General features: G+C 44.7%; 3 protein-coding genes across 5 annotated transcripts in view; 2 read left to right on the top strand and 1 right to left on the bottom strand.

Annotated features, from left to right (window-relative positions):
• enpep (glutamyl aminopeptidase) overlaps nt 1–10,854 on the top strand; it is a 51,500-nt gene extending 40,646 nt beyond the window's left edge. The window contains exons 16-21 of the mRNA XM_052085694.1: nt 1,801–1,905; nt 2,553–2,726; nt 4,279–4,419; nt 4,698–4,779; nt 8,024–8,878; nt 9,570–10,854. Of these exons, the coding sequence (XP_051941654.1) occupies nt 1,801–1,905; nt 2,553–2,726; nt 4,279–4,419; nt 4,698–4,779; nt 8,024–8,170 (649 nt within the window). The 3' untranslated portion in view covers nt 8,171–8,878; nt 9,570–10,854. The remainder of the gene's footprint in view (nt 1–1,800; nt 1,906–2,552; nt 2,727–4,278; nt 4,420–4,697; nt 4,780–8,023; nt 8,879–9,569) is intronic.
• LOC127614447 (uncharacterized) overlaps nt 1–24,386 on the top strand; it is a 197,190-nt gene that overhangs the window by 56,364 nt on the left and 116,440 nt on the right. The gene's annotated exons all lie outside the window — the stretch shown is intronic.
• rrh (retinal pigment epithelium-derived rhodopsin homolog) overlaps nt 17,946–24,386 on the bottom strand; it is a 41,821-nt gene continuing 35,380 nt past the window's right edge. For both annotated transcript variants that reach the window (XM_052085831.1, XM_052085832.1), the window contains exons 5-7: nt 18,666–18,834; nt 18,235–18,413; nt 17,946–18,140 (exon numbers count right to left, since the gene is read on the bottom strand). In XM_052085831.1, the coding sequence (XP_051941791.1) occupies nt 18,035–18,140; nt 18,235–18,413; nt 18,666–18,834 (454 nt within the window). In that variant the 3' untranslated portion in view covers nt 17,946–18,034. The remainder of the gene's footprint in view (nt 18,141–18,234; nt 18,414–18,665; nt 18,835–24,386) is intronic.

The raw sequence follows: 24,386 nt of genomic DNA on the forward strand, positions 1-24,386 counted from the left end.
CGATCATCGAATTGCGGCCTAGGGTGTCCTGGTGCCAAGTGCACATGTGGACACCCTTATGTTTGAACGAGGTGTTCGTTATGGACAGTCCGTGACGAGCACAGAAGTCCAATAACAAAACACCACTCGGGTTCTGATCGGGGGGGGGCCGTTCCTCCCAATCACGCCCCTCCAGGTCTCACTGTCATTGCCCACGTGAGCATTGAAGTCCCCCAGCAGAACAAGGGAGTCCCCAGCAGGAGTACTCTCCAGCACACCCTCCAAGGACTCCAAAAAGGGTGGGTATGCTGAGCTGCTGTTTGGTGCATATGCACAAACAACAGTCAGGACCCGTCCACCCAACCGAAGGCGGAGGGAGGCAACCCTCTCGTCTACCGGTGTGAACCCCAATGTACAGGCACTGAGCCGGGGGGCAATGAGTATGCCCACACCTGCTCTGCGCCTCTCACCGTGAGCAACTCCAGAGTGGAAGAGAGTCCAACCCCTCTCGAGAGAACTGGTACCAGAACCCAGGCTGTGTGGAGGCAAGTCCGACTATATCCAGTCGGAAATTCTCTGCCTCACACACCAGCTCGGGCTCCTTCCCTGCCAGAGAGGTGACATTCCATGTCCCAAGAGCTAGCTTCTGCAGCCGAGGATCGGAACGCCAGGGTCCCCGCCTTTGGCTGCCACCCAGCTCATATTGCACCCGACCCCTTTGGCCCCTCTCATGGGTGGTGAGCCCATGGGAAGGGGGACCCACGTTGCCTCTTCGGGCTGTGCCCGGCCGGGCCCCATGGGTGTTGGCCCGGCCACCAGGCGCTTGCCAACGAGCCCCACCTCCAGGCCTGGCTCCAGAGGGGGGCCCCGGTGACCCGCGTCCGGGCAAGGGAAACCTAGATCCATTTATTGTATTCATCATTGGGGTCTTTGAGCCGTGCTTTGTCTGGCCCCCACCTAGAACCTGTTTGCCATGGGTGACCCTGCCAGGGGCATAAAGCCCCAGACAACTTAGCTTCTACGGTCATTGGGACACACAAACCCCTCCACCACGGTAAGGTGTTTCTTTCAAATGTAACTAACAGAGAGGATTAATTCCTAAACAGTCTCCTCTGCTAAAAAATAATTGTCTAGGTTTACTGAAACTAGTGAAATCTTATGTCATCAATTTTACTTCTGAAGTGGTCTGCGAAGTCCTCACAGTCCTCTGTCGGTGTCTATTGGCACTCTTTAGAATGGGAGCTGGTTAAAAGATTAAAGGTGGAAAAAAGAAGTCTGGGGTTTTTTTATTAACTGTCTTGGGATTAGAAAAATAGGATGTTCTGTTTGACTATTGGGCGGCCCGGTAGTCCACGTGGTTAGCACGTCGGCTTCACAGTGCAGCGGTTCGATTCCAGCTCCGGCCTCCCTGTGTGGAGTTTGCATGTTCTCCACGGGCCTGCGTGCGTTTTCTCCGGGTGCTCCGGTTTCCCCCCACATTCCAAAAACATGCGCGGCAGGCTGATTGAACACTCTAAATTGTCCCTGGGTGTGAGTGTGGATGGTTGTTCATCTCTGTGTGCCCTGCGATTGGCTGGCAACCGATTCAGGGTGTCCCCCACCAACTGCCCCGAGACACCTGGGGTAGGCTCCAGCGCCCCCCGCAACCCGAGTGAGGCTCAAGCTGTTCGGAAGATGAATATTTGACTCTTTTATTTTAAGATTTGAGTTGTTCTACGCCAAAGAATGCGAGGCCTTTTTTTTTGTTCTGGTCCATCCCTGGATTTGAACAAGTGTGACTGTTTATGGTGCTGTCAAGTAATCATTGGTTATTTCTGTCAGGTTACTGCGGGAGACAGTGCTCAGCATTGCTTGTCAAATGGGAGATCAGGAGACATTGAATCAAGCGTCAGAAATATTTGACCAATGGATTAATGGAAGCATTAGGTTTGTAAATGTTTTTATGTGACTAATTTATAAGGTTTTATACATCTGAGTTTTACTTTAAGTACAGCACTTTGTATCAACCTGCGTCAATTAAGTTTGTCGCAATATCCTCCTGATTACCAGTAATTCAAATTTGTCCTCTGTAGAGGACATATGTGAACCTAAATATCTCCCACCCAGTGCCTCCAATTGCATTAACTCCTTTTGTTACTCTAAAGAGGACATTCAGTGCTTTCCAATGATACCAAATTTGTAGGGGTTAGAAAAAGTAAGAAAATTGCTTCCCTCAGTGCAAGCACTTTTTATGGGCAGAGGAAAAGTAATACTTTTTATCAAACACATTTTATCTTGAAATGCTGTTGGGATTTTAATGATAAGACACATTAAAGTGTTGTTTGAGTTGTTTTAGGTATATTTGAGCCTGTTTAAAAAATGTAGGGGGATTTCAAAAATTTCTTTTGGAGTAGCCCAATTACATGTAATAATAATAAATAATATAATAATAATAATAATAATAATATAATAATAATAATAAATGTGATTGGACAACATTTTTTTCCTGGTAGTTAGGAGGTTAAGACAACACTGTCTGTCTGCAGGAAGCCTCTGCCATTGCGAGTCAATAAAAAGCGAATTTTATTTTCCAGCAACGTAGCAGTGAACCTGAGGTTGCTTGTATATCGTTATGGCATGAAGAACTCTGGCACTAAAGCAAAGTGGAACACTATGTTTGAGAGGTACAAAAGCACCTTCTTGGCTCAGGAGAAGGACAAGATACTCTATGGGCTGGCATCTGTACAGGATATAAAACTTCTTTGGAGGTAAGTGGAATATCATCATCAGAATGTTTGACTCATCGATAAAATTGAGAAACATTTTCTTGTGTGTGGTTCGTTTACAGTATATTTAATTGACAGTAGCTGCGTAAATTCTGAAATCAATGTACTTCTTGATTGGCGTATTGGCAGTTTGTTTGATGTACTGTAGATACTTGTGTTGAATAAAAAACATGTGCAGGATCTTTATTTTTGTTTTCTACATGTCAAGCCCAAAGATGGAAGGAAGTACTGTATCACACGTTCAGAATTTGGGAGCAAACTGTCCCTCGAGTAAACTAACTGTCGCGGACACAAGTTAATGTCGTGACTGGTCATTGAAGAAAAAGGTTACTCTTAAATTGGAAAGAAATATGTCCTTTCTGGGTCGCTGTGTGTGTGTGTGTTTTTCAGCAAATACCGCTTGTTTCCACCACTATTTCATGAGTACAGTTACTGTACATTCAACAAACACTAGATTCCTGACAATTGTTCAACTACAGTGGTACCTCTACTTACGAAATTAATTGGTTCTGGATGAAATTTCTTAACGAGAATATTTTGTAAGTGGAGACTTGTTTTCCATGTAAATGCCCTAATCCAGGGGTGTCCAAAATCGGTCCTCAAGGGCCACCGTCCTGCGTGTTTTCCAGGTCTCCAGGAGCAACACACCTGATTCAAATACTCATGATCGTTCTAATGCTGCTTCAGAGCTGGCTGATGAGCTGATCACCTGAATCAGGTGTGTTGCAGGCGAGAGAGCTGGAAAACAGGCAGGACAGCGGCCTTCCAGGCCCAGAGCTGCTCATGCCTGCCCTAATCCAAGCCCCCAAAGGCTCCCCAAAATTCTGACATAAATGTTTTGGAAAGCATAAAAATGTATCAAAATATGTAACAAATACATGTTACAATTAGATTACTGAACAATAAATGAGGGTTATCCATAGTGTAAAAAAAAAAGTAAAGAATAAAAATGATGACCATTTAAGTTTTAACTGCGTCCTCCTCATTTTTTTGGCAGGCATTTTGTAAAGAACGGATCCAAGGATATTTGCTTTTGTCAGCTTTTAACAATCCTTTGAAAATGTTCAAGGCAAACATCAGCATAGTGAGCGATCGCTCGACTGGTGAACACTATTTCAGGGTGATTCACAGAACAAAGTGATTCAGAACGCCTCATGGCCCAAGGGGCAAATGACGAGAATGTTGCATAGACACATATCTATCTATCAACACACATAGACACATACGGGAGAGGTCCCTCTTAGCTAATGGCAGAACAGCTAAAAATGTGTTGCGTTCAGGAAACTGAGCTGAGAGTAGCAGACCACACTGTATTTTTATCTTTCGTATCTTTTAAATTTTTAATTTTTGTTCGTACCTAGAGGCAATATTTTCCTGTTGAGGCCTAACTTGAAAATTTCGTATGAAGAGACGTTCGTTAAGGAGAGGTACCACTGTAACTTCAAAGCAGTTTGTAGATTCAAGAATCAAAATCGCTCATGAGTAATGTGTACAATCAAAAACATTTGCTAAAAACTTTTCTTTTGTCAAACAGGCTCCTCGAAGCCTCGAAAAATAAAACGGTGGTGAGGAACCAGGATCTGTTCACTCTGGTGAGATATGTGTCCTACAACCCACTGGGTCAGAGCATGGCCTGGGACTGGACCACACTCAACTGGGAATACCTGGTTAACAGGTCAGTGTTACACAGATTGTATTTATCAAAATCCATTCATTCATCCATACAACCCCACTCATCCATCCATCTTCTGACTGTGTCTCTGGGCCCGAGCTCATCTAAAATGAACTGATGAAAAGTGGAAGTATTCTGGGGTCTGGCAACCCCAAATTTGAAATTGTTTTGGGAAATTGTGGACGTCATGTCCTACGGGACAAAGCAAAAAAGCGCATATAACGCATGCTGTTATCTTCCTGTATTCTGTTGATTATTAACGAATGAATTTTCTTTTACAGATACACTCTCAATGATAGGAACCTTGGTCGCCTTTTGAATCAGCTCACAAGCAAGTACAACACAGAGCTGCAACTGTGGAAGGTTAGGAATATTATGTGTGCAACCTAATGCACAATGTTTCTAATTGGTGATAACTGCATGTGTCGTAATCAAACAAGAGCAAAGACATTGCTCTTCTTTGTTTTTCTCTTCAAAGTTCTTTCACATTGGTCTGTATCAAGTCAAGTCAAGTCAACAGTATTTATAGAGCACTTTCAAACAGCCATCGCTGCATACAAAGTGCTGTACATGGAGCGATTTAACATATACAATAAACAGTAAGACGAATCAGTAATAAGTAATAAGTAATAAGGCAGTAGAAAGCACCAAGCAATAAAACCAATAGCAAATCTAAGTCATGCTGAGTCAAACGCCAAAGAATACAAGTGAGTTTTGAGGAGGGCTTTAAAGATGGGCAGCGAGGAGGCTTGCCGAATGTTCAGTGGGAGGTCATTCCAGAGAGATGGACCAGCAACAGAAAAGGCTCGATCCCCTCTGAGCCTCAGTTTAGTTCTTGGTACGTCTAGCAAAGACTGGTCCACAGACCTGAGGCGCCGGGCAGGGGTGTAGGGGCGTATGAGCTCAGAGAGGTAAGGTGGCGCGAGATTATTCAGAGATTTGAAAACAAAGAGGAGGATCTTAAAAATAATTCTAAAATGAATGGGGAGCCAGTGAAGGGATGCCAAAGTAGGAGTTATATGCTCCCTCTTACGAGTACCAGTCAAGAGGCGAGCAGCGGCATTCTGTACCAGCTGAAGGCGCTTGATGGAGGACTGGCTGACTCCAAAGTACAGGGCGTTGCAGTAATCGAGCCGGGATGTGACAAAGGCATGAATTACTGTCTCAAAGTGTTCATGTGAGAGGAGAGGTTTTATTTTGGCCAGCTGTCTAAGGTGAAAGAAGCTGGATTTAACAACGGCACCAATTTGCCGATCGAGTTTGAAATCACTGTCCAGTTTAAGTCCCAAGTTTGAGACCGTTGATTTCAGATAAGGAGATAGGGGGCCCAAGTCTACAGGATGGAATGTACAAGGTCCACTGGGGCCAAACAATATCACCTCTGTCTTCTTTTCGTTGAACTTCAAGAAATTTTGTGCCATCCAGGTTTTGATTTCTTCCAGACAGGATAGGAGTGGCCTTAATGAGAAGGTGTCTTTCTTGCTCAGTGGGACATAGATCTGGCAGTCATCTGCATAGCAGTGGAAAGGAATACCATGTTTCCTTAAGATGGAACCCAATGGGAGCAGATACAGCGAGAACAGCAGAGCCCCCGAATTGAGCCCTGTGGAACACCACATGACAGGGGAGCAGTGCGTGATTCAGAGCAGCCAAGGCTGACACAAAAGGTCCTGTCAGCTAGATAGGACCTAAACCAATCAAGAGCACTCCCGCCAATGCCCACCAAGTGCTGCAAACGAGTCAGCAGAATACTGTGATCCACTGTATCAAATGCTGCAGTTAAGTCCAATAAAACCAGACACACGTGGTCTCCAGAGTCATTTGCCAGGAGGATGTCATTAGAAACGCGTAACAGGGCTGACTCCGTGCTATGCATCGTCTTGAAACCTGACTGGAAGACCTCCAAGATGTTATGTTCATCCAAGAAAAGTTTCAACTGCATGTGCACCACTTTTTCCAGAATTTTGGAAATGAAAGGCAGTTTGGAAATGGGTCTGTAACTTGACAGCTCATCTGGATCAAGACCAGGTTTCTTGATCAAGGGTTGGACCACAGCATGTTTAAACTGTTGGGGAACTACACCAGAAGAAAGGCTGCTGTTGATGATATCCAAGACCGATGCACCAACACTCGGGAGAACCTCCTGAAAGAAGCGTGGGGGAAGAGAGTCGCAAGGGGAGCCAGATGGCTTCGTCTGGCGAACTACATCGTCCAAAAGCGCCAAGGACACAGTATCAAAAGAATTTAGGACAGCTGAACATGGATCAAAGTGACAACCACTGTGATTCCAAAGACCACTTTTGCACATGGGGCAGCATCGGATCTAAACCCACCCGTTGTGAGTTTGTTCCCCAGCTCTCAAGTGAAAATGTCAAAATACCATTGAGCAAGATACCAAGCCCCTAATTGTGATTACAGTGATTCATCAATTATTACGGTTAATTGGGACCGGGACCCTGCCTCAAAGTGAAAAACCGCAAAGGAGGGTTGGAACCGCTTGATGCCAAACATTATTGCCAAGGCCTCCTTGACAAGCTGGGAGTAGTTCTTTTCTGCAGGTGTCAGCGTGCGTGACATGAACCCTAGAGGCTTTTCACAGCTCTAGTACGTTGTAATGGCACTGCCCCTATGCCGTATGGGGGATGCATCACATGATAATACTAAATCTGCGTTTGCCAGATAGAACCTTGGCCACATTTTAGTTATTTGCCCCAGGCCCATTTCACATCCTTTTTTTAACAAATAGTGTAAGGGACGTGGCCAAATTAGACAAATATTTATTGTAATAATTCAATAAGCCCAAGTAGACTTTCAATTCAGTCACTGACTGTGGGGATGGGGTCTCCTCTATGGCTGACACCTTGCTTTCTACAGGATAAAAATTGTTGCCTCTCAGCTTCACTCCCACCTCACTTATAACAGTCTCTACGAGCAACTCCAGTCTGGTTTCCGTCCCCATCACAGCCCTCATAAAATTCACTCATGAAACTTCTTATGGCAGCAGACTATGGTTGAATATCCATCCTCATCCTCCTCGCGAGAACCCCCTCCTATCATCACATCACCGCCATCCTCCGACAGCTCCACTGGCTCCCTGTCAAACTTAGAATCTACTTCAAAATATGGGAAACCAGGCAGGACAGCGACCCTATAGGCCCAGAATTGGACATGCCTGTTCTAAAGTCACAGTACTTTGATTTGAGTAAAGGTTTGGGCTACCCTACCCACTTGTGGATGAGATGATGTCTAAAGTTTTCGTTGAATTCATACAAGATATAGTTGCCAGTGAATGAACAGACCCTATTTAATATATGATACACCACATTTGCGGATTTGATTAGTATGATGCTCTGTGCTGTGTCCTGGCACTAAAATAAACAACTATACTATTTTAACAAAAAAAAAAAAGGTTTTATATATCATTGTTTTTAGCTAGCTATCTAGATATCTAATTGAGGAGACATACCTTAAATATTTGTTATAAGGCATCTCTGAGTAAACTTTGAGTATAATTGAAGTATCTTGAGGCCGGGTCGATTGTCTACTCTTTTGAAAATCAAAATATGTTCACCCTCATCTAATGTCACATTGTGCGTTGATCTTACAGATGGAGCACTTCTTCAGTCTGAATCCCAATGCTGGTGCTGGGGAGATGCCAAGGCAGCAGGCACTGGAAACTGTCAGAAATAACATTCAATGGATCCGGACGAATGAGAACGAGATCAGAGTGTGGCTAGAAAGGAATGTCTTTTAACTATGTAACACACTTCATGGAAGTCAACATATTTTCATTGTATGAAAATTTACTTCAGAAAAATCCAGATTACTTCAGCAAATTTAGAATATGTAGTACGATATTGAATTTGCAGGAGCTTTCGTTATAGTTTTAAGAGGTGGCACAAAAACACACAATATCTTGCTTACCCAATTTAGTGTCCAGTCATGGACACTAGATTGGCTTGGGGAGCACTAATATTGCCCTTCCTTTTCGATTTAAACCAACATTAAGCCCTGCAAAGTGAAGTCACAGATCTTTTTTTCCTAAATACATTTGGGTACCGGTAATTGCTCAAAACGGTTTCACTGAGAACTATATCATAGAGAAAATTGTGTCTATTTACTGTAACAGTTTTTCACCATTTCTTTTAATGCTAATTGCTGATTGTGGCCAACTGTGAAACCTGGGATGTCTTGGACTTATCTTTGTGTGGTAAGCAAGTAAGCCCTAGCTGCAGAGCAAGGAATGGCGGTGGACCTTAACATTTGATTCTATCCATACTCAAATTGCATGAGTCCAAATGACCCAAAACATGCTCCTCACATGGTTCTGGGGGAATGTTTTTTTTACAGTTACAACCAAAACATGCACACCCCATGAAAATCCAATAATTCCTACAGGGAGGGCTTTTTTTTTTTTTTTTACCCTAGGTCAGACTCTGAGTTATCCACATAGAGCAGACATGTCCAAAGTCCGGCCCGCGGGCCAAATCCGGCCCGCGGTCGAATTTCATCCGGCCCTCGGCCCCTGTCATAAAATCAGTGCCGTCTGGCCCGCAGGTTGGGCGCAATGGAACACGTGTTGCATTGACTGAGGTCTCGTAGACTGGTGAGTGATGTTTCATAGAGTACTGCTTCCCTCTAGTGGCTAAATGAGTAATAGCATTCACTAAATGAGTAATAGCATTTAGACACTAGAGGGCATCACTCACGAGTTAACAAGACATCACTCCGTGTTTATATTGACTGATATGTCATATTTCAAATGATCCTTGCAGTTGTGGATATGTGTATTGCTGGTTCATTTCCCTGTTGTTCGAGTCAAAGGTTTTGTGACTACTGAAAAGTCATGGGGATACATTTTATGTTTCAAATCAATCAATTTGCACTCAGGAGACTTCTGTTTAAGAAAAAGTCAAGTGAATAAGCAGTTGCATGTGATATACCTGTTTCAAATGAACCAAAAGAAATTCTTAAGGTTGTTGAAATTAAAATAAAAATGGAAATGTGAAACAGACTGGCTTACTAAAATTTGTCTAACAATATTGTTGTTCAATGTAAAGAATGTCAGCCAAGGTCGGCCCCCCGACATTTTACCACATAAAATCTGGCCTCCTTGGCAAAAAGTTTGGACACCCCTGACATAGAGGCTGGAGGTATGTGGAGATAGGTCTTGTCAAACTGCATCCAACGGTGTGTAATTCATTCCAGTGTGCCACTCCTACTCTGAGCCCTGACCCAAAAACCTGTCTGCGATTCTCAATGGCAGACACTCTGGGCGGATTCTCAAACCTTGTCTTCTATCAACTGACCCAAATCCAAACACTAACCTCAAACACCCTCTGCTGGAAAAATGTGGTACTGCACCCACCCCCTCATTTCTAGATGGAGAACATGTTTTGACTTTTGAACCCAATGGCCTGGACCAGCAGTGCCCAAGTACAGTCCTCAAGGGCCACTATCCAGCCTGGCCTGGGTGTCTCCCTCCTCCAACACGCCTGATTCAAATGGTAAGTTCAACAGCAATCTCTGAAAAACCTGACAACAATCCTCATTGATTGAATCAGGTATGTTGGAAGAGGGAGACTTCTAAAATACGCAGCAAATGGGATTTTGAGGACCTGACTTGGGCACGCCTGGCCGAAACATTCGGAACCAACGTCGACTCACCCATTTTCGTTTTTCCGTGACTTCAAGAACCTCAGTTCGACCAGAGTGAATGGCAAAATAGCAGTTTAGACCACTTCATTCAAACACATCACTCAAACATTTAGCTCCACGAACCCCAATATGGGGACTGCAGTCAGGTTCACTTTCAGTCAGTTCTCACTGGCTAGATTTACGCCCCTTTTTTGTGCCACTTATCGCGCAAGCTTCCTCCGTCAGCAGTCAGACTACCTCACTTCAGCTTCCATCCTAATGGCTCCGGTGGACAACTCTGTGATGCTGTGGGTGTCCTGCTCACACCCTTTCCTCATGTACCATGCTGTAGTTGATCCTTCTCTACTTTTTCCCATCGATCTGTTGTGGCCGATGTCCACCTCAAGTGTGTGCTCATATCTGAACACAAATTTTGGTCACGGTGCTGCATGTTCATCCATGCGACTCAGCTACGGAATGCTTTCTCCCCCTCTGCGTCCACCAAGGCGCCCTCTGGGAACTTTTTTTTCAGTTCCGGTTAAGGGTTCACAGTGTTGAGAGTGGAGATAATAGTGTGATTTTTTTTGTGCATGATTTTTAAGCCTTATTTTACACTCTTTGGTAATCATTCATATTTGGTAGTGTTCGCAACATTTTTCTTTGGTGTGTCAAATTGACTTTTTTTCTTTAACAGGATCTTTTACTTTCACACTTTTTTTTTACCTGTGCGAGTTATGTGCAATTACCGGTATATGCTTCTCAGAAATTAATGTCATCAAATAAACGTAACACAGTCTGACTCGAATAAAATTGTTGTTTTAGCAGGATCTTTTTTTTTTTCAAGGAAAACTGGTGTTTTATCATTGTCAGCTCATTTGGAAATAGAAGATCTAGAAATATCTTTAAAGGGATGTGTTGGAATTTCCCCGTCACTAATGAATTCCGTATCCTAAGTAGGACTCCTGATACTGTCTATTAGTGATGGGTCCAGCGACACCGATGCGTTGACGCATGGTCCGGACTCACAGAGCAAACCACGCGTCGGTACATGTGCTGCTTCATTACGTCACGTGATTGATACGTGAACTGCACCGGCACAGTTTAGACTGCATCGGTTGCGTCGACACAGGCCAGGCTGCGCCACTTAGTCCAGGGGGCGTCGACTCAGTGCAGGGGGCGTTGACGCAGCAAAAGCCCGCACAGTGTATCTAAGGAAGTGCGTCTGGCGACACGATGCCGACTGCCAAAACAAGCCAGAACTCACCCTTGCTCGAATAAAAATACAGTGCACTCCGCTTAATAGAACACCATTGGGCCGAAGCGCTTCTGTTCTACTAAGCGGAGTTTCTATTAACCGGAGACACTTTATTAGGTACACCTTCAGACACGTCGACGACCAAGTTATGCACGCAGAAAAACCCCTGCTGACGAGTTAGAAGAGATATTTCGACTGTGGACGTCCATATCTTTAATCAAACAACAAAACAACAACTTTAATCAACTTCAGTCAAACATCTCAAATCACGAGAAAAATTTCGTTACTTTTGTCTGGAAACAGGAGTCCGTAATTTTGCGGTTGACTTCCCTCTCAATGCGCTGGATAAGAGGGAAGTTCTGGAAACCGCGGGCGTACCTTCTGAGAATCCGGCAATGCATCGTATTGTCTGAGTATGTCCTTCTTATCCGCAGGTGATAGCCCTCGTCTCTTGAATGAAGTTGAAGCCATTGTGACGTGCGTGTGTCTATGTGTGGAGTGACGCGTGCTACCTGTTACTGTATACGGCTAGAACTACCGCGTTTTCTCGCGATAGTGGTACAGTATCGCGATAGCTACACTTCGAAAACCACTAGTTTACAATGTTCATTGCTTACGGCCTGTTCTATTAAGCGGAGATCTGTTCTACTAAGCGGAGTATCTTTATAGGAAATTGCATTAGGCAAATCCGTTCCAGAGCCTTTTGCTCTATTAAGCGGATTACTCTATTAACCGGTGTTCTATTAAGCGGAGTGCACTGTATATGTTTGGGCAATACGGAAAACACACTGATTATCAGAAAAAAATGTGTCCGTCTGACTTTGAGCGGCATGTCGGCTGTCATATAATAGGCTATTATTGTATGAGAAGTGCTTTATGAACGTTGGTACTGTACGTCATACTCCAGTTGATTGAGAGGTCCTGCCTATAAGGGGGAGTTACAGAAAGTGACTTCAAGTGAGCACACCGCATGTTTGATGACCGCCACGTTGTTATTAAAAGTCACATAAAACGTAAACCTTGTCTGCTGACCATCATTACATCGGCTAGGCTAGCTTAGCTATTGTCGTAGTTCAAAGCTTAATATGTGGCGTGGGTTGGGTCGGCGGCGCGAGTACGTGCTCGCGCTCACGCGCGCACACCTGCGAGCAGCAGACTATCGACTGCTGAGATGAGCTTCACTCGAGTGACGTTGCTACAGTATGTGAATATTATTGAGCAGCTTCCGGACAAACACAAATTGTCCGCCGTGTAGAGCGATTTTAATCTCCTATTCGAGAATGAGGTATTTATTAAAATCTCCCTGTCTCACCAAGTGCCTCTTGGATTTTTGACATGTCTTATTCTATTGTGTGTGTGTTCTCCACAACAGGGGAAATAGCATGCATTAAACGCAACAGGCTGAAATTTAAAACACTGGAGCATCTTATTTTTCTAAATCAAAATTTGTGAAGAGAAAGCCCACAAGCATCCTCATTCACATAATTTTCACATTATTGAAACACATTGAATGATACAATATGAGTGCATGGATGTGAATGATATTGCCAGCTGTTGGTCCCAAACAAATCAACTGTGACAGTCTTTTCCCAGTAATTATAATACCTATTAGAGTGACAATTGATACTACCACATTCATAGATCACATATTTATAAATAAAGTTGACCACAAAATAGAAAGTCACCACATTAAAAAAAAATCCAAGTTAAACACCGAGTTAAAATTGTGGTAAATTCAACTGAAATAGAATGAGTGTATGAAAATTAATTTCTTGAAGTACTGTAATAATGGAAACAAAATTATCTTGCAAGTTACATGATGATAACGTCAAAATTGAAATGTCAAAAATCATAGGGATCCTATATGAAACCAAGAATGTGCTGAATGGGAAATCATTATTGTTAAAGGTTTTGCAAGGTGATAATGTTGGACCCCAAAAACCAGGGAGGTAGGGAGGGGCAGCGTGGGCTGAACAAAATGTATTTAACAAAAATACAAACTAAGGCGGACACAAAGACAAACACAGTGACAAAACACAATGACCCGACCTGCACAGCTCGGACAGGGACTCCTTTGAACAGAAACACTAACTCTGTGAGCCGTCAGCTTACCGTGGTGGAGGGGTTTGTGTGTCCCAATGATCCTAGGAGCTAAGTTGTCTGGCAGGGTCGCCCATGGCAAACAGGTTGTAGGTGGGGGCCAGACAAAGCACGGCTCAAAGACCCCAATGATGAATACAATAAATGGCTCTAGGTTTCCCTTGCCCGGACGCGGGTCACCGGGGGCCCCCTCTGGAGCCAGGCCTGGAGGTGGGGCTCGTTGGCGAGCGCCTGGTGGTCGGGCCTACACCCATGGGGCCCGGCCGGGCTCAGCCCAAAGGGGCAACGTGGGTCCCCCTTCTCATGGGCTCACCACCCGAGGGAGGGGTAAAGGGGGTCGGGTGCAATGCGAGCTGGGCGGCAGCTGAAGGCGGGGACCCTGGTGGTCCGATCCTCGGCTGCAAAAGCTAGCTCTTGGGACATGGAATGTCACCTCTCTGGCAGGGAAGGAGCCCGAGCTGGTGTGTGAGGCAGAGAAGTTCCGACTAGATATAGTCTGACTTGGCCCCACACACAGCCTGGGTTCTGGTACCAGTTCTCTCGAGAGGGGTTGGACTCTCTTCCACTCTGGAGTTGCTCACGGTGAGAGGCGCAGAGCAGGTGTGGGCATGCTCATTGCCCCCCGGCTCAGTGCATGTACATTGGGGTTCACACCGGTAGACGAGAGGGTTGCCTCCCTCCGCCTTCGGGTGGGGGGACGGGTCCTGACTGCATATGCACCAAACAGCAGCTCAGCATACCCACCCTTTTTGGAGTCCTTGGAGGGTGTGCTGGAGAGTACTCCTGCTGGGGACTCCCTTGTTCTACTGGGGGACTTCAATGCTCACGTGGGCAATGACAGTGAGATCTGGAGGGGCGTGATTGGGAGGAATTGGGAGTTTCAACTCCCACCTCTGACAGAGCTTTTCCCATGTTCCGGAGGAGGCGGGGGACATTGAGTCTGAGTGGACCATGTTCCGTGCCTCTATTGTTGAGGCGGCCTATCTGAGTTGTGGCTGTAAGGTGGTTGGTGCCTGTCGTGGCGGCAACCCCCGTACTCGCTGGTGGACACCAGCAGTAAGTTCTATCGAGCCTTTATGGCCTGTGGGACCCCAGAGGCAGCTGACGGGTATCGACTGGCCAAGCGGAACACGGCTTCGGTGGTCGCTGAGGCAAAAACCCGTGGCAAGAGTTTGGTGAGGCCATGGAAGCCGATTTCCGGATGGCTTCGAGGAAATTCTGGTCCACCATCCGAAGTCTCAGGAGGGGGAAGCAGTGCACTACTAACACTGTGTACAGTGGGGATGGGGTGCTGCTGACTTCGACTCGGGACGTTGTGAACCGGTGGGCAGAGTACTTCGAAGACCGCCTCAACTCCACCAACACGCCTTCCTTGGAGGAAGCAGAGTCTGAGGACCCTGAGGTGGGCTCTCCTATCTCTGTGGTTGAAGTCACCGATGTGGTTAAAAAGCTTCTGGCTACAGCACTGTGCCACGAAGACACATGCACTGGTCAAGTGACACTGATGTACATAATCTATGCATTTCCAATGCAATGCGGAGAAATCGATTTGATGTTATAATGGCCTCAATACATTTTGTGGACAACACAAAGATCACTGAAGATCAATTTTTCAAGGTTAGGCCAATCTTCAATGAGCTGAACAAGTCTTTCAAAGTCATGCCATATCCAGAATGTTTGTCAGTGGATGACAAGATACGAAAGGCGTCATAGATGTAAGCAATTCATGAAAGGTAAACTAATCCATTTTGGCTATAAGATATGGAGCCTTGCATCATCCAGCGGATACATACATCTTATGGAGCCATATGGGGGACGCCACATGCTCCTCCCAAAGACTAACTTAGGCCAAGGGCCGAGTGTTCTTCACGGTCTTGCAGAGCAGGGTGAGATGCCTCCAGGTTGCAAATTCTACCATGACAACCTCTTTACTTCTCTATCGCTCCTTGATGAGATGACAAAAAGGGGCTGTGGGAGCTGTGGCACGATGAGGGAAAACCAACTCTTTGATGTTCCCTTCAAACCAAAGAGTGAATTCATGAAGTTACATCGAGGAACCTCAGAAATTTTAATGCAAACAGAAAAGCTGTTGGTCGACTGGAAAGACAACAATGTTCTGACTACAGCAACAAACACAGGGGAGCAATATACGAAACAGTGGTCAAGCGATGGAATAAAGAGCGACATGCCTTTAACCAAGTCTATCAACCACAATGCATCAAACAGTATAATGAACACATGGGAGGTGTGGAACTTCGTGACCAACAGGTTTCGAGATACAGCATCACAATCAGGTCCAAGAAGTGGCGTTGGCCCATCTTTTCATGGTCACTCAGTTTTAGCCTGTGTTCAGCTTTAAAGTGCAATTACAGCATATTATCCCACCGGTCACAATTGTGACCAACAATAAAACATGCATTTTCACCTATGTGTCGATATGATATTTTTTTAATGTTTATTACTGATTACTTAAAAGGGCTACCAATGACACCTGATTTTGACTTTTAAATGTCTGGAAAAAAATGTGGGACTAAATGGGTTAAATATCTGTGTGATGGCTCATTTACAAACTGAGACAGGACCAGCAAAACTAACCTCAGGTTTTACGTTTGATGCTCATCTGATAATAATTTTACATGTTTTATCCTGTATCATATAATTATTATGCAGCATATCACATCTGACAAGACCCTACTTTTCACTGCGTTGATGTATTACATTATCGCTGCTCCTCTTACATTACCAAATGAATCAGTTACTTGACAGAGTTCATCTTTTAATCTTTCATAAACTTCATCATAATTAATGACATGTAGAGAGGGTAGAGATGTTGAATTTGAGTGGTTAGTATTTACCTTAGCCAAACTGCAGCCGATCTCGGCAGCCCCGCTATTATTTATCTTGTTTCCTTCACCTACGGCATCTGTCAGACTTGACATCAATCCAGTCCCGCTGGTTGCGTCCGCGTTGAAGAAAGTCGCTAGAACTAGTAAATTTGTACTGTCATTCAATGTCGATTAAGTCCACACGATTACAACATTCAGCAGCGAAGGTAAAAGTATTGTTTTAAAAGGACTGCACGGTCATCATCACACTCAGGCGTCCAAGCACTCCGGCAGGGGCCTGAAGCCCTTTCCCCCCTCGAGACTCGAATACGACCGTAGGAATGGGTGACCTCTGAGGCAGCCTCCACTCCGGATATATTCAAGTGAATGGAACGCAGCCTGAGCTGCATGCACGTGTGAAAATGTTTACCCAGAGTTTCGATATTTATAATACATTTGACTGTTAGAGTCAAGGAGACTTCGCCTGGCTGTACATGTACAAACAATAATGATTTGATAGGGTTATAAAGGACCGGAGGAAGCTCAGGCTACAATAGGCTAAGAAGTTATGTTCGGTGATTCACGGAGAGTAGTGAGAATAACCTGATTATGCTATGTACCGTATGTTTGTAACATAACACGTTAAATAAGATGAGAAAATTGCTTAACTGATGTTATACTTTTACTTCTATTATTGCCATCTTCATTCGCACGAGCTGGCATTTTCTGATGATTACAAAATGGAATGTTGCACTTGTGAAAAGGGGACCAAATGGGCGGGGCATATGCAAATATTAGTACAGTATGTGTGTGGAGCAGTGAGTGCAATAGCAGCAAAACACCATGTGGGGAGCTACTCAGCTACATTCTCTCTCTCTCTCTCACACACACACACACACACCCACACACACACCCACACACACACACACACACACACACAAACTAAGGGTGGGGCTCAAGAAGCAAAATAGAGAGGACCTAACAGTTTTGTCAGCTTTTGGGCGCTTCTGTCTGTCACGTTTCGGTTTTTCGGTCTGGCCAGCAGGTGGCATGAGCGGTCTTCCTAGCACACCTGCTGGCAATCATTAATCAAGAGAGACACTATTTAAGGACTCATACGTTCTACACTTGTTGTGGGAGTATTGTTTATGGCATTGCTTTCCTCATTGCTCATTGACTAGTGGCTTTTGACCTCGCCGTGTTTTCGCGTGTAGTCTCGGTACCAAGTTTGTGTGTAAGTACCATTTTGTTTTGATGATCTGGCTTTTCATGCGTGTACAAAGTGTTACATTGTTTTTCGTTCGTAGTTCGTGGGCTTTACTTTTCTTTTCTTGCTCTTTTGTGCAAGCACCTTTTGTTAGTCGTTTTTGATTTACCTCCTGGTCCTCATTGTGGACCAGCGCTTTATGTTCTCGCTTATTTTCGGTTCGATTTAGACATTAAATTGTCTTTACATCGGAGACCTTGTTTTTGTCTACGTTTTTTGGATCCCCCTCCCTAACTCGGTTTATCCAAGTTCGTAACACTGTCAGCCTTTCCTCTGATTTCCATCCCCAAACAAATGGTGAATGTAAACAAGGCAATCAGGTTTTCGTGACAGGATTGTACTGCTTATGTGTCGACACTATGACAACAGGTACTTGGGACAAAAAGGATAGATTAAAGGTGCTCTCTAATTTAAACAGTAAACACAATGCAAAGAAACACTGATAGTGATTTATTCTATGCCATTTTTATATATTTATGCACTGAATTGTACACATGCATCGAATTGAAAATTTGTGACACGGAAGAGGTTATCTCACTGGGCCAGATGTTGTTGATAAGTTGTCATAGGAACCTGACTATTGATGGTGATTCTTTGTCTGGTTTGACACCGGATTATTCCGAGAATGGCTCTTCGGAATCTGCATGAAAAAGGTCAAGTTAACCTCCTCGTTGTAACACCTTTTTGAAAAAGAAAAAATAAGACTGGTAGAGAAAAGACAAAGAAACACTTACTTTTTGTTAGCAATTACATAAATACAGGGGTTGTAAAAAGTGGAGGACTTCGCAAAGAGAGGGGCGATGATAGCCATGGGTGCAGGAATTGTTCTGGGATCACCAAAGGATGCCCAGAGACACACGATGGAGTATGGAGACCAGGCCACAAGGAACATTACGATCATCACAATGGACATCTGTAAACCAAAAGCAACAACACACAATTTATTTGAAAGTAATGCCTTTATTGTTTGTGCCATTTAACGACTGAAGCTGTAGCTGAAACTGTACTGTACAAGATTAACTGATATGGACAGTGTTATTTAAGTGATAAATATGAATGAATACTTAAACACTATTTTGTACCAACAAACTGTACTGGTATTATAAACTATTACAATTACACTGAGTCGATTTGGAGAAGAGAAAGAAGTGAAGTCCTGCTCTACCTTTGTTACATCCATTTGATCCGACCAGTCAATATTAATGTTATCCAGAGAGTTGCTTGCTTTGCATCTGTTTACTGTGACAGACACATTGTAGTAGCAGTAAAACATGACGGACAGGGGGACGACGAAGTTGACAGCAATCACCATCATAGTATAAGAAATGAAAGATCTGAAAAAGTAAAACAACATATGTAAGTATCTGCTTCTGTTTTACTAAAATAAAGAGTTGCCAAGTCTAGCCATGTATAAAATCTTCCCAGTACAGTGTATAAAATCAGTTAACCAGAAATCTGCAATATCGGGACTGAATGACTACAGGCTTGTTGCTCTGACATCCGAGGACATTAAGTTCTTTTAATGCCTTGCGTTGGACCACATGAAGAGCTTTCAAGGACCCCTGATGGACCTTGGGTGTTGCCAACTAAGCAGATAGGTCAATGCATGATACCAACCTGATGTACCTAAAAAATAAAAGCATGCAAAACAAGTACGTTGCATTTATTTTAATTAAATGCATCCGCATGTCGTCATGGTGGCGGAAACGTGATGCAGTTATATCACAAAAAAAAATTCAGGCCATGTTAAAAAGGAAAAATAAAGGATGATACTTGACACAAATTTCAATAACGGAGTGCACACAAATGAATTGGAGGCTTGACTAGCTGAGTTGAAAATAAAGCAGGGCCATTTGAAAACATGCACCTCTCATGATGCACTATAACAAGGAAGGTGAAAGACATTGCTGGAAATATTGAACTTCAGCTGAAGTACAGAATTATCACCTTGCCCCTCAAATCATAGCAAGATGCCCCTGAAGCACGCCTGTAAACAGGTCCAGGTCATGTGGGAGCCCAAAGCCAAATAATGCCAAAGGGCCCATATTTTTGGCATGCCATTTTATCGCATTGTACTGTGCAACACAGACCCTGTCATGGTTTTGCTCTATCTCTGTTTTTGTTTGACCACCAGTGGAGTGGAGGACGGACCTCTTCAGCGGTGCACCTGTGTCTTGCTTCCAATCAAGAATAGTCATGTATTTTGGGACTGACAAGGTGCCATGTCTCTGTCTGATTATTGACCTTGCTCGTTGTACTGCCTCAAGTGATATTTTCTGGAACTTCTTGCTCATGTTCAAAGTCGTTCTTGTCGATTTTGATTCCTGTTTTTGTTAGAGAGGTATTTGCTGATTTTGGGGAAGCTTTTTTTGGACTCTTGCTACTTTGTTTTGTGTATTTTCGGATTTCGCTGTTAACTTGCGTTGTGCAGGCGCTTTTCTATTTGTTTTTCGTTTTCCTGGCTCTTTGTTGCCAGCGGTTTCTGTTTGTACTTTGTCGGTCATTTGTCCTTAAATAAATATTTTTGTTGCAGATTTTATCTGTGTCTATGTTTGTGGGATCCCGATAACATTGAGTTCGTTCATGAAATGTGTCAGAATACTCTGACGATGCATCCCATAGACCCAGATACAATCAGGACAGCTCTGGCCAGCCAATGACAACTGGTGGGAAAGCATTAGCAGAACTCTGTCATGCGGTTGCCCTGCTAGCGCAGCGGTTTGAGGAATTGGGTTCGTGTGTGGAGCAGTTGGCCACCCGAGGGACGACCCGTTTGGATTCTCTAACTGCCGCTGTTGGAGTTCATTTTCCTCCAACAGTTTTTTGTGAACCTAACTTACCCCATTCGTCACGCTATGGTAGTGAGCCTGGACTTTGTGGGCAATTCAGCCACAGTGCACACTAGTTTTCAACCAGCAACCATACATCTACGCTCAGAATCGTGCCACGTTTGCTTTCATTATGAGCCTGTTGACTGGTCAAGCTGCGTATTAGGCACTTGCAGTGACCAACGCACGTACTGAACTCGGGTCTTCCTTCGCTGAATTTATTTCTGAATTACGTCAGGTATTCTACCACCCAGTTCAGGGAAGAGAGGCCGTAGGACGACTATTAGACTGTGTTCAGGGTAAGTAAAGGGTAGCTGACTACTCCACTGCGTTTCACATCCTGGCCGCCGAAAGCGGATTTGATGACTGTGCGTTAAGTAGTATCTTCTGATGTGGGCTTAGCACTGCCCTGAAGGATGAGCTGGCAATCCAGGACCAATCTACTAACCTGGAGTACCTGATTGGGCCTGGAACACGAATGTGAATAGTCCCGAACACCCTCCAAGACCTTCGTGTCCGCCAAAGGACCCTGACAAGACCCGACTACCGACCGCTCTACTCCTGAGGCAGCTGACATGCACACCAATGAACCTATGCAGTTCGATGGCTGGTGACTTCACTCCGAGGAGAGGAGGTGACATTATCAGATTAGAGTTGCTTTTATTGTGGTCAACTGGGTCATTAGGTGGCTACTTGTCCGATTAGACCATCATGATCACCCCATAAGTCTACTCGGTTGTGTCACCGTAAATCGGACAACAACGGAAATACATCAGGTGCTGAAGAGACACCTAATATCAGTCCAGTTCTCCTCCATCCTGTCAGGTGTCGGTCAAAGCTTCTAAGGTGAAGACACTCGAATTAGTTCAAGAGGCGTCTATCTCTGTGAAGAAAGTAAAGATTATGTATCATATTGACTACTGATGAATGTTTTCTTGACCCATGTGTTATTGAAACTTGAGCATGCCCATCGAAAAGAACTAACGGAATAGAGTCACAGACCTTGACAGGTGTCTCCTGGCTGAGGTCAAATTTATTACTTGTCCCCTTTAGCAAAGACTTTCAGAGAATCACCTAGAACAAAGGAGATTTTTTTGTCCTTCCAGCTCATGTGCTAGGACTACTGGTTGAAGATCCAGAACCGAGGTACTTTATTGAAAAAAGTTAAGACATGGAGACATGGGGGCTAAATGATATAACCATCAAGAATAAACACCCATTTCCCCAGTTAGGCTTGCCCTTTGCACATTTAAAATCTGATACCATGTTCTCAAAACTAGACCTGTGCAGTGCATACCATTTAATTTGTATTCGGGAAGGTGATGAATAGAAGACAGCATTCTAGACCCCTGTTGGTCACTTTGAATATTTGGTCATGCCTTTTGGGTTGACTAAAGCTGCAGCAATTTTCCATTAATAACTGAATTGTTAAATGATATGCTCAATGTTTAATGTAATTTTCTCCAGAAACATGCAATAACACCATCAAGATGTCAGGAAAATACTTCAAAGATTACTCTGGCAGTGGTAGAGTGGCCTACACCATCAACCAGGAAACAATTGCCATGATTTTTGTGTTTTGCTAATTTCTATAGAGGGTTTATGAGAAATTATAGCCAAAAGGCAGCATCCTTAACTAAGTTAAACTATTGCAAAACCACATTTAAGTGGACAGATAGTGCTGACATCGCCTTCAATGAATTTAAGAGATTATTCGGTAGCCCACCGCAACAATCTCATACGAACCCTGATTTATCATTTGTGGTGGAGGTTGACACTTCGGATTCAGGACTGGGGGCAATACTATCCCAGCGATCTCCAGTCGACCAGAGACTACACCCCTTCGTTTTTTCTCCCTGTTTCACACACCTGCCTATGATGTGGGAAACATCTACACGGCGGACAATTTGTATTTGTCCGGAAGCTGCTCCATTATATGCACGTATTGTAGCAACGTCACTCGAGTGAAGCGCGTTTCAGCAGTCGATAGTCTGCTGCTCTCAGCTGTGCGCGCGAGCACGTATTCGCAACGCCGACCCAACCCACGCCACATATTAAGCTTTGAACTACGACAACAGCTAAGCTAGCCTAGCCGATGTAATGATGGTCAGCAGACAAGGTTTACGTTTTATGTGACTATTAATAGCAATGTGGCAGAGTCATCAAACATGCGGTGTGCTCACTCGCAGTCACTTTCTGGAACTCCCCCTTATAGGCGGGACCACTCAATCAACTGGAGTATGACGTACAGTACAAACGTTCATAAAGCAATTCTCATATAATAATAGCCTATTATATGACAGCCGACATGACGCTAGAAGTCAGACGGACACATCTTTTCTGATAATCAGTGTGTTTTCCGTATTGCCCAAATATATATTTTTATTTGAGCGAGGGTGAGGTCGAGCTTGTTTCTGCAATCGGCATCGTGTCGCCAGACGCACTTCCTTAGGATACACTGTGCGGGCTTTTGCTGCGTCAACGCCCCCTGCACTGAGTCGACGCCCTCTGGACTAAGTGGCGTAGCTTGGACTGTGCCAAGCATCCGATGCAGTCTAAACTGCACCGGTGCAGTTCACGTGTCAATTAGCAGCCTGGACTGTGTCAACGCAGCCGATGTGTCAATTAGCAGCCTGGACCGTGTCAACGCAGCCGATGCAGTCTAAACTGCGCCGGTGCAGTTCACGTGTCAATCACGTGACGTAATGAAGCAGCACATGCACCGACACGTCAAGTCAAGTCAAGTCAACAGTATTTATAGAGCACTTTCAAACAGCCATCGCTGCATACAAAGTGCTGTACATGGAGCGATTTAACATGCACAATAAACAGTAAGACAAATCGGTAATAAAGGGGGTAGAAAGCACCAAACAGTAAAATCAAGAACAAATTGAAGTCATGCTGAGTCGAACGCCAAAGAATACAAGTGAGTTTTGAGGAGGGCTTTAAAGATGGGCAGCGAGGAGGCGTGCCGAATGTTCAGTGGGAGGTCATTCCAGAGAGAGGGTGTCACGTCCTGTGTTTGCCAGCAGGGGGCAGGCCCTGTTGTCATCCTACACACCTGTCACCCATTAGGGACTAATTACACTGGCTTTATTTGTGCGCTCTGGCAGTTGACTTACTGCCGGAGAATTCCATGCCGTGCCAAAATTTCTCTCGCCCTATTTCTACTTGCATTTGATTCGTTGCCTCTTAGCCTTGTGGCTGTTATTACGCGTCGTTGTTCCTCTTACGAATGAAATTTATCTTCATTGTCTCATCTGACCCTCCTTGCTATCTTTTTCCGCAAGCGTTTTCTGTTGTCCTTTTATTTAATCCCTGGTCCCTATTTTGACCAGCGCTTTTTGTTATTCTCCCTGTCGGGTTATTTTGTGTTCATATTAAAGACTCCTTTTGTTCTTTGACAAACATCTTTCTGTCTGTTATTTCGGGGATCCTCTTCCTTATTTTGTTGTGCACGGAGTGATCATTCTATCGCTTCGGGCACAACGTGACAGAATTCTCCGGCCACCCCTGAGGCACCCGCATCATTTCGCACAATGATGAGGGAGCCTTCGCTTCCACACCCCCCACGTTACGGGGGTGAGCACGGGCAGTGTGGGTACTTTCTCCACCAGTGCTCACTCGTCTTCGACCAACAACCTTCCTCCTATGCTACTGACACCGCGAAGGTGGCATATATTATGAGCTTGTTGACAGGTCCGGCGGCGTCATGGGCGATGGGGACGAGCGACGCGAAGCCGAGCCTCCGGTCCTCATTCCACGACTTCGTAACGGCGTTTCGCCGGGTGTTCCACCATCCCGTGCGGGGCAGAGAGGCGGAGGGCCGGTTACTCGAACTTCACCAGGGGAGGCGATCGGTGGCAGACAACTCAATCGAGTTCCGGATTTTGGCCGCCCAGAGTGACTATGGTGACCGGGCGCTGTGTGGACTGTTTCGTCGCGGATTAAACACCGAGCTCAAGGACGATCTGACGACCCGCGACCACAGCTCCGACCTGGAGGAGTTAATCGAGCTCTCCCTACGGTTGGACAACCGCCTGAGAGAGAGAAACCGG

The sequence above is a fragment of the Hippocampus zosterae genome, chromosome 14, assembly GCF_025434085.1.
Source record: "Hippocampus zosterae strain Florida chromosome 14, ASM2543408v3, whole genome shotgun sequence".
Lineage (NCBI taxonomy): Eukaryota > Metazoa > Chordata > Actinopteri > Syngnathiformes > Syngnathidae > Hippocampus > Hippocampus zosterae.